General features: G+C 49.8%; 1 protein-coding gene across 1 annotated transcript in view; it reads left to right on the top strand.

Moving 5' to 3' along the window:
• mboat1 (membrane bound O-acyltransferase domain containing 1) overlaps nucleotides 1-10,057 on the top strand; it is a 20,274-nt gene extending 10,217 nt beyond the window's left edge. The window contains exons 8-13 of the mRNA XM_055924593.1: nucleotides 1-142; nucleotides 1,130-1,233; nucleotides 1,334-1,398; nucleotides 4,909-5,041; nucleotides 6,075-6,226; nucleotides 6,604-10,057. The exon at nucleotides 1-142 is cut by the window's left edge and continues 51 nt beyond it. Coding sequence (XP_055780568.1) covers nucleotides 1-142; nucleotides 1,130-1,233; nucleotides 1,334-1,398; nucleotides 4,909-5,041; nucleotides 6,075-6,226; nucleotides 6,604-6,775 — 768 coding nt within the window. The 3' untranslated portion in view covers nucleotides 6,776-10,057. The remainder of the gene's footprint in view (nucleotides 143-1,129; nucleotides 1,234-1,333; nucleotides 1,399-4,908; nucleotides 5,042-6,074; nucleotides 6,227-6,603) is intronic.
• The last annotated feature ends 349 nt before the right edge of the window (nucleotides 10,058-10,406 follow it).

The following is a 10,406-nucleotide window of genomic DNA, read 5'->3' as shown; positions in this document are numbered from 1 at the left end:
CTGACCCTCACCAAAGCCTTCCCCGTCACATATAACGTTGACAGCCATTTCGTCAACGAGGCACCTTTCCTAACCAGACTGACGTATGCCTTCTTGTCTATACAAGCTGCTAGACCCAAGTTCTACTTCGCATGGACTTTAGGTGAGGCTTTACCTACCCAGTGTAGTGTTGGCTATTGGAAAGTTCATTCATTCATTACTACTGGGGAAAGTTCATTCATTCATTCATATTGGGGAAAGTTCATTCATTCATTACTACTGGGGAAAGTTCATTCATTCATTACTATTGGGGAAAGTTCATTCATTCATTACTTTTGGGGAAAGTTCATTCATTCATTACTATTGGGGAAAGTTCATTCATTCATTACTATTGGGGAAAGTCCATTCATTCATTACTACTGGGGAAAGTCCATTCATTCATTACTACTGGGGAAAGTTCATTCATTCATTACTATTGGGGAAAGTTCATTCATTCATTACTATTGGGGAAAGTTCATTCATTCATTACTATTGGGGAAAGTTCATTCATTCATTACTATTGGGGAAAGTTCATTCATTCATTACTATTGGGGAAAGTCCATTCATTCATTACTATTGGGGAAAGTTCATTCATTCATTACTACTGGGGAAAGTTCATTCATTCATTACTATTGGGGAAAGTTCATTCATTCATTACTATTGGGGAAAGTTCATTCATTCATTACTACTGGGGAAAGTCCATTCATTCATTCATATTGGGGAAAGTTCATTCATTCATTACTATTGGGGAAAGTTCATTCATTCATTACTATTGGGGAAAGTTCATTCATTCATTACTACTGGGGAAAGTCCATTCATTCATTCATATTGGGGAAAGTTCATTCATTCATTACTATTGGGGAAAGTTCATTCATTCATTACTACTGGGGAAAGTCCATTCATTCATTACTATTGGGGAAAGTTCATTCATTCATTACTACTGGGGAAAGTTCATTCATTCATTACTATTGGGGAAAGTTCATTCATTCATTACTACCGGGGAAAGTCCATTCATTCATTCATATTGGGGAAAGTTCATTCATTCATTCATATTGGGGAAAGGTCATTCATTCATTCATTCTTCCATTCATGTGTTTGTTTGTCCCAACAGCTGATGCCATCAACAACGCAGCAGGTTATGGTTTTAAAGGTGTGGATGAAGCTGGACAGGTATCCTGGGACCTCATCTCCAACATCAGCATCTGGGGGATTGAGGTACATTTGGAAACCACAAAAAAACACTTTTTTTTTAACTTTTAGCTTTGCAGAATTATTGAAAATGACTGAAGTTTAATATTGAACTCTCTTTTTGCAGACAGCAACTAGTTTCAAGAAGTTCATAGATCACTGGAATATTCAGACTGGTGTGTGGCTCAAAACGTAAGTATTAATTCTACCAAGATAATGTCCACATATGCATAACATTAGTACAAAACCAATTTTCTGTACATTCAGGAGTGTTACTTTTATTCTGTTAACTGCATAACAATATATCTGACCCAGGTCTGGATATAACTCCTCTCTCTTCAGTGTGTTACCGTTACCCGTTACCCCACAGCCCTGACCTTCAGCCTGTCTCCTCTCTCTTCAGTGTGTGTTACGCTCCCAGTTACCCCACAGCCCTGACCTTCATCCTGTCTCCTCTCTCTTCAGTGTGTGTTACGCTCCCCGTTACCCCACAGCCCTGACCTTCAGCCTGTCTCCTCTCTCTTCAGTGTGTGTTACGCTCCCCGTTACCCCACAGCCCTGACCTTCATCCTGTCTCCTCTCTCTTCAGTGTGTGTTACGCTCCCAGTTACCCCACAGCCCTGACCTTCATCCTGTCTCCTCTCTCTTCAGTGTGTGTTACGCTCCCCGTTACCCCACAGCCCTGACCTTCAGCCTGTCTCCTCTCTCTTCAGTGTGTGTTACGCTCCCCGTTACCCCACAGCCCTGACCTTCATCCTGTCTCCTCTCTCTTCAGTGTGTTACGCTCCCCGTTACCCCACAGCCCTGACCTTCATCCTGTCTCCTCTCTCTTCAGTGTGTTACGCTCCCCGTTACCCCACAGCCCTGACCTTCATCCTGTCTCCTCTCTCTTCAGTGTGTTACGCTCCCCGTTACCCCACAGCCCTGACCTTCACCCTGTCTCCTCTCTCTTCAGTGTGTTACGCTCCCCGTTACCCCACAGCCCTGACCTTCATCCTGTCTCCTCTCTCTTCAGTGTGTTACCGTTACCCCACAGCCCGGACCTTCACCCTGTCTCCTCTCTCTTCAGTGTGTTACGCTCCCCGTTACCCCACAGCCCTGACCTTCACCCTGTCTCCTCTCTCTTCATTGTGTTACGCTCCCCGTTACCCCACAGCCCTGACCTTCATCCTGTCTCCTCTCTCTTCAGTGTGTTACCGTTACCCGTTTACCCCACAGCCCTGACCTTCACCCTGTCTCCTCTCTCTTCAGTGTGTTACCGTTACCCGTTTACCCCACAGCCCTGACCTTCATCCTGTCTCCTCTCTCTTCAGTGTGTTACCGTTTACCCCACAGCCCTGACCTTCATCCTGTCTCCTCTCTCTTCAGTGTGTTACGCTCCCCATTACCCCACAGCCCTGACCTTCATCCTGTCTCCTCTCTCTTCAGTGTGTTACGCTCCCCGTTACCCCACAGCCCTGACCTTCACCCTGTCTCCTCTCTCTTCAGTGTGTTACGCTCCCCGTTACCCCACAGCCCTGACCTTCATCCTGTCTCCTCTCTCTTCAGTGTGTTACGCTCCCCGTTACCCCACAGCCCTGACCTTCATCTTGTCTCCTCTCTCTTCAGTGTGTGTTACGCTCCCCGTTACCCCACAGCCCTGACTTTCACCCTGTCTCCTCTCTCTTCAGTGTGTTACGCTCCCCGTTACCCCACAGCCCTGACCTTCAGCCTGTCTCTCTCTCTCTTCAGTGTGTGTTACGCTCCCCGTTACCCCACAGCCCCGACCTTCATCCTGTCTCCTCTCTCTTCAGTGTGTGTTACGCTCCCCGTTACCCCACAGCCCTGACCTTCACCCTGTCTCCTCTCTCTTCAGTGTGTTACCGTTACCCCACAGCCCTGACCTTCATCCTGTCTCCTCTCTCTTCAGTGTGTTACCGTTACCCCACAGCCCTGACCTTCATCCTGTCTCCTCTCTCTTCAGTGTGTTACCGTTACCCGTTACCCCACAGCCCTGACCTTCACCCTGTCTCCTCTCTCTTCGGTGTGTGTTACCGTTACCCCACAGCCCTGACCTTCATTCTGTCTCCTCTCTCTTCAGTGTGTGTTACCGTTACCCCACAGCCCTGACCTTCATCCTGTCTCCTCTCTCTTCAGTGTGTTACGCTCCCCGTTACCCCACAGCCCTGACCTTCTTCCTGTCTCCTCTCTCTTCAGTGTGTGTTACGCTCCCCGTTACCCCACAGCCCTGACCTTCATCCTGTCTCCTCTCTCTTCAGTGTGTTCCCGTTACCCCACAGCCCTGACCTTCATCCTGTCTCCTCTCTCTTCAGTGTGTTACGCTCCCCGTTACCCCACAGCCCTGACCTTCACCCTGTCTCCTCTCTCTTCAGTGTGTGTTACGCTCCCCGTTACCCCACAGCCCTGACCTTCATCCTGTCTCCTCTCTCTTCAGTGTGTGTTACGCTCCCCGTTACCCCACAGCCCTGACCTTCATCCTGTCTCCTCTCTCTTCAGTGTGTTACGCTCCCCGTTACCCCACAGCCCTGACCTTCATCCTGTCTCCTCTCTCTTCAGTGTGTGTTACGCTCCCCGTTACCCCACTGCCCTGACCTTCACCCTGTCTCCTCTCTCTTCAGTGTGTTACCGTTACCCCACAGCCCTGACCTTCACCCCGTCTCCTCTCTCTTCAGTGTGTTACTCTCTCCGTTACCCCACTGCCCCGACCTTCACCCTGTCTCCTCTCTCTTCAGTGTGTTACGCTCCCCGTTACCCCACAGCCCTGACCTTCACCCTGTCTCCTCTCTCTTCAGTGTGTTACGCTCCCCATTACCCCACAGCCCTGACCTTCACCCTGTCTCCTCTCTCTTCAGTGTGTTACGCTCCCCATTACCCCACAGCCCTGACCTTCACCCCGTCTCCTCTCTCTTCAGTGTGTTACGCTCCCCGTTACCCCACAGCCCTGACCTTCACCCTGTCTCCTCTCTCTTCAGTGTGTTACGCTCCCCATTACCCAACAGCCCTGACCTTCACCCCGTCTCCTCTCTCTTCAGTGTGTTACGCTCCCCGTTACCCCACAGCCCTGACCTTCATCCTGTCTCCTCTCTCTTCAGTGTGTTACCGTTACCCCACAGCCCTGACCTTCACCCTGTCTCCTTTCTCTTCAGTGTGTGTTACGCTCCCCGTTACCCCACAGCCCTGACCTTTACCCTGTCTCCTCTCTCTTCAGTGTGTTACGCTCCCCGTTTACCCCACAGCCCTGACCTTCACCCTGTCTCCTCTCTCTTCAGTGTGTTACCGTTACCCGTTACCCCACAGCTCTGACCTTCATCCTGTCTCCTCTCTCTTCAGTGTGTGTTACGCTCCCCGTTACCCCACAGCCCTGACCTTCATCCTGTCTCCTCTCTCTTCAGTGTGTGTTACGCTCCCCGTTACCCCACAGCTCTGACCTTCATCCTGTCTCCTCTCTTCAGTGTGTGTTACGCTCCCCGTTACCCCACAGCCCTGACCTTCATCCTGTCTCCTCTCTCTTCAGTGTGTTACGCTCCCCATTACCCCACAGCCCTGACCTTCACCCTGTCTCCTCTCTCTTCAGTGTGTGTTACGCTCCCCGTTACACCACAGCCCTGAACTTCATCCTGTCTCCTCTCTCTTCAGTGTGTTACGACCGTGCTCCTCATTACCCCACAGCTCTGACCTTCATCCTGTCTCCTCTCTCTTCAGTGTGTGTTACGACCGTGCTCCCCGTTACCCCACAGCCCTGACCTTCATCCTGTCAGCTCTATGGCATGGAGTTTACCCCGGATACTACTTCACCTTTATTACTGCTATACCCATCACACTGGCAGCGAGAGCTGTGAGTACCATTATTACTGCTGTACCCATCACACTGGCAGCGAGAGCTGTGAGTACCATTATTACTGCTATACCCATCACACTGACAGACAGTGCTGTGAGTACCTTCATTACTGATGTACCCATCACACTGGCAGCGAGAGCTGTGAGTACCATTACTAGTGCTATACCCATCACACTGGCAGATAGAGCTGTGAGTACCATTATTACTGCTATACCCATCACACTGACAGACAGTGCTGTGAGTACCATTATTTCTGCTGTACCCATCACACTAGCAGATAGAGCTGTGAGTACCATTATTACTGCTGTACCCATCACACTGGCAGAGAGAGCTGTGAGTACCATTATTACTGCTGTACCCATCACACTGGCAGATAGAGCTGTGAGTACCATTATTACTGCTGTACCCATCACACTGGCAGCGAGAGCTGTGAGTACCATTATTACTGCTGTACCCATCACACTGGCAGAGAGAGCTGTGAGTACCATTATTACTGCTGTACCCATCACACTGGCAGAGAGAGCTGTGAGTACCATTATTACTGCTATACCCATCACACTGGCAGACAGTGCTGAGTACCATTATTACTGCTGTACCCATCACACTGGCAAATAGAGCTGTGAGTACCATTATTACTGCTATACCCATCACACTGGCAGCGCTGTGAGTACCATTATTACTGCTATACCCATCACACAGACAGAGCTGTGAGTACCATTATTACTGATGTACCCATCACACTGGCAGCGAGAGCTGTGAGTACCATTACTACTGCTATACCCATCACACTGGCAGATAGAGCTGTGAGTACCATTATTACTGCTGTACCCATCACACTGGCAGACAGCGCTGTGAGTCTCTGTTCTTGTCTTTCTATCGCTGTCTTTCTCTCGCTCTCTTTCTCTCGCTGTCTTCCTCACTCACTCTCTCACTTACACACACACAGTACTCACCTCACGTGTCTCATCACCTCAGCCTCACCCAGGGCCGTACGTCACCGTGTTTCTCTCTCCTGTCTCCCACACCGCAGGTCCGTAAGAACGTCCGTCAGTATTTCCTGTCCTCTTATCCTGTGAAGCTTGTCTATGACGTGGTGACCTGGGCCGCTACTCAGCTGTGTATCTGCTACACCGTCATGCCCTTCCTACTGCTGGCAGTAGAACCTACCATGCAGTACTACAGGTGAACATTCATTTAGGTTATTTTCCTACTGGTCAAATGTGTCTCTTTAACGGTGATGGTCGTATGTAGCCTGGTTCCTGATCTGGATGTGCTATCATGTCAACTTCTTGGCATGACAAGGAGTGTAATGTTAGCACAAACAGACTGGTACCCAGGCTAGGTCATATGTGTACAATTTATTAGCTTAGTGTTCTATTATATTAATAAGCCTGGACACAATGTTCCTCAGTTGTCTTTATGGAGGACAAGTGTGTCATCTCTACCGTCAGTTGTCTTTATGGAGGACAAGTGTGTCATCTCTACCTTTTCTCTTATTCTGTCCGTCTTTGTTGTTTTTGTTTCTGTAGCATTTCATCACATCTTCTTTCCCCCCGTAGGTCAATGTACTTCCACATTCACATCATCAGTATTCTGACTGTGATTGTACTGAGCCAGAGCCACAAACCAGGAGGCAGCAGCAGCAACGGCACCAAGCCTGGACCGTACGATCCTCATCCCCAGGCCCAGCCTCAGCTCCAACCCTCCAACAACAACGTGAAAAGAAAGTGAAGTGTCCCTCTGTGTGTGGAGGCAGCCAGAGACCTGAATGGGCCCACTGGGTCAGACAAAGACGTCTCTGTGTGTCCACAACAAAGAGAGAGCTCAGCGGGGTGTAGAGGGGCTCAGAGGGGCTCTGAGGGGCTGAGGGACTGTGCCTGCTGGCTGGTCTGCCTTGCAACCCTGTACTCCAACAACATCCAATACTTCTACTGCCAGGCTCCTACAAGGCCTCTCTCCTGTCCTGCTTGCCAATTCTCTGTTCTTTTTTTCCAAGTGTGCACTTGTTCACTTCCCTTCATGGATCTGAAAGGAAAGGACTGGCATACGATCTGCCTCTAGTCCAGCCCATAAACTCACCAATACAAGACTTTTAATTCAATGTGTGGGAAGCTGGGTACAAGTGAGAATGTATACTTCAGGAGAAATATCTGAGAATTGGACGGACGGACGGACGGACGGAAGGACGGACGGACGGAAGGAAGGAAGGAAGGAAGGAAGGAAGGAAGGAAGGAAGGAAGGAAGGAAGGAAGGAAGGAAGGAAGGAAGGAAGGAAGGAGAGAAAAAAAGAGAGCAAGCTATAGCTCCTGGAATTAGAAGTGGCTGGCCCATTTCTTTACATCTTACGTCACTAGATGTAGATATCATGTCAAACATGTTCATAGCCTTACGGGTTAGTAAGATATTAATGGTGTCTGTTTATTGGCGTATGAGTGCAGAAAACAATATCCCTCAGGATGGCAGGTAGCCTCGAGGTTAGAGTGTTGGGCCAGTAACCGAGATGAAAAATATGCCGCTGTGCCCTTGAGCAAGGCATCTTTAAACCTGTTTGCTCCAGGGGCTCTCCTCACACAATCCTTTCTAAAGACACGTCCCAAATGGCACCCTATTCCCTTTATCGTCCAGATGGGCCCTGGTCTAAAGTAGTGCCCTGGTCTAGATGGACCCTGGTCTAAAGTAGTGCCCTGGTAGAGATGGGCCCTAGTCCAGATGGGCCCTGGTCTAGATGGGCCCTGGTCTAAAGTAGTGCCCTGGTCTAGATGGACCCTGGTCTAAAGTAGTGCCCTGGTTCAGATGGGCCCTGGTCTAAAGTAGTGCCCTGGTTCAGATGGGCCCTGGTCCAGATGGGCCCTGGTCTAAAGTAGTGCCCTGGTCCAGATGGGCCCTGGTCTAAAGTAGTGCCCTGGTCTAAAGTAGTGCCCTGGTTCAGATGGGCCCTGGTCTAAAGTAGTGCCCTGGTCTAAAGTAGTGCCCTGGTTCAGATGGGCCCTGGTAGAGATGGGCCCTGGTCTAAAGTAGTGCCCTGGTCCAGATGGGCCCTGGTCTAAAGTAGTGCCCTGGTCTAAAGTAGTGCCCTGGTTCAGATGGGCCCTGGTCTAAAGTAGTGCCCTGGTCCAGATGGGCCCTGGTCTAAAGTAGTGCCCTGGTCTAAAGTAGTGCCCTGGTTCAGATGGGCCCTGGTCTAAAGTAGTGCCCTGGTCCAGATGGGCCCTGGTCTAAAGTAGTGCCCTGGTCCAGATGGGCCCTGGTAGAGATGGGCCCTGGTCCAGATGGGCCCTGGTCTAAAGTAGTGCCCTGGTATAGATGGGCCCTGGTCCAGATCGGCCCTGGTTCAGATGGGCCCTGGTCCAAAGTAGTGCCCTGGTCTAAAGTAGTGCCCTGGTCCAGATCGGGGGGCCCTGGTAGAGATGGGCCCTGGTCTAAAGTAGTGCCCTGGTCCAGATGGGCCCTGGTCTAAAGTAGTGCCCTGGTCCAGATGGGCCCTGGTCTAAAGTAGTGCCCTGGTCCAGATGGGCCCTGGTCCAGATGGGCCCTGGTCTAAAGTAGTGCCCTGGTCTAAAGTAGTGCCCTGGTATAAAGTAGTGCCCTGGTCTAAAGTAGTGCCCTGGTCTAAAGTAGTGCCCTGGTCCAGATGGGCCCTGGTCTAAAGTAGTGCCCTGGTCTAAAGTAGTGCCCTGGTCCAGATGGGCCCTGGTCTAAAGTAGTGCCCTGGTCCAGATGGGCCCTGGTAGAGATGGGCCCTGGTCCAGATGGGCCCTGGTCTAAAGTAGTGCCCTGGTTCAGATGGGCCCTGGTCTAAAGTAGTGCCCTGGTTCAGATGGGCCCTGGTCTAAAGTAGTGCCCTGGTCCAGATGGGCCCTGGTCTAAAGTAGTGCCCTGGTCCAGATGGGCCCTGGTCTAAAGTAGTGCCCTGGTCCAGATGGGCCCTGGTCTAAAGTAGTGCCCTGGTCCAGATGGGCCCTGGTCCAGATGGGCCCTGGTCTAAAGTAGTGCCCTGGTCCAGATGGGCCCTGGTCTAAAGTAGTGCCCTGGTAGAGATGGGCCCTGGTCTAAAGTAGTGCCCTGGTCTAAAGTAGTGCCCTGGTCCAGATGGGCCCTGGTCTAAAGTAGTGCCCTGGTCCAGATGGGCCCTGGTCTAAAGTAGTGCCCTGGTAGAGATGGGCCCTGGTCTAAAGTAGTGCCCTGGTCTAAAGTAGTGCCCTGGTCCAGATGGGCCCTGGTCTAAAGTAGTGCCCTGGTCCAGATGGGCCCTGGTCCAGAATGGGCCCTGGTCTAAAGCAGTCCAGTGAGGCTCTTATGAGGAGCTGTTTGAGTAGTTTCTAACACTGGATGCTGTACATCAGATCTCCTAATATTCATTTCATGTGTTTCTATGTATTTAAGAGGATGGACAAGTTTACTTTTATTTGGCAGGAAGTTGAGATTCATCAAAATGTTTTTTAAATGTTGTATTAACTTTTTAAAGTCGTACAGTCTCAGATGAGGTGCAGGCAGCACCAATGACTTCTGAAGGAAAGTGTTTGGTTCTGTCCCAAATGGCACCCTATTGTCTATATAGTGCACTACCTTTTTAAACAGAGCCTTATGGGGACGCAGACGTTGACTTTGTTTCAGGGATGATGTGGAAGTCTTCTATTCCTCAGAAGAAGGTCCGAGATCTTTAACATCTCAAGTCCTGAAGCAGCTGAACCACTAATGATGCTAATATGAAGAGTGTCTGGACGGACAAACACACCACACCACACACACACACACACACACACACTACACACACACACACACACTACACACTACACACTACACACCACACTACACACACTACACACACCACACACACCACACACACACACACTACACACCCACACACACACACACTACAGTACTAGTCAAGATACCATAAACTGTTTTAGCACCCAGACGGTTTGAATTTGTCAGTTTTTTTAATATAATTCCACCAATCAAGTTATTAACCAATATTAAGAGCAACACAAAATAAAGGAATGAAATGACCAATGTGTGCCTTTAGCCTTTTGATTGTGGCTTGAATAATACTGTCAAATTGTAACGTCCGTAGCATAATGTTCACCATGGAGACACAGCGACAGAATGGCAATAACATCAGTTGTATTTAACTACTATGAGCCCATATGATAGAGGAGATAGTTACTGATACAGGTCTGAAAGACCAATGGAGACAAGACAGCAACAATACTGTACAAGGCAGCAGGAAGCCTTGTGGTGATGGGCTAGTAACCGGAAGGTTGCAAGATCGAATCCCCGAGCTGACAAGGTAAAAATCTGTCGTTTTGCCCATGAACAAGGCATTTAACCCACTGTTCCCCGGTAGGCCGTCATTGAAAAT

The sequence above is a fragment of the Salvelinus fontinalis genome, chromosome 6 (assembly GCF_029448725.1).
Source record: "Salvelinus fontinalis isolate EN_2023a chromosome 6, ASM2944872v1, whole genome shotgun sequence".
NCBI lineage: Eukaryota > Metazoa > Chordata > Actinopteri > Salmoniformes > Salmonidae > Salvelinus > Salvelinus fontinalis.
Note: the sequence above shows the minus strand (reverse complement) of the source record. Positions and strands in the feature narration are given on the sequence as shown.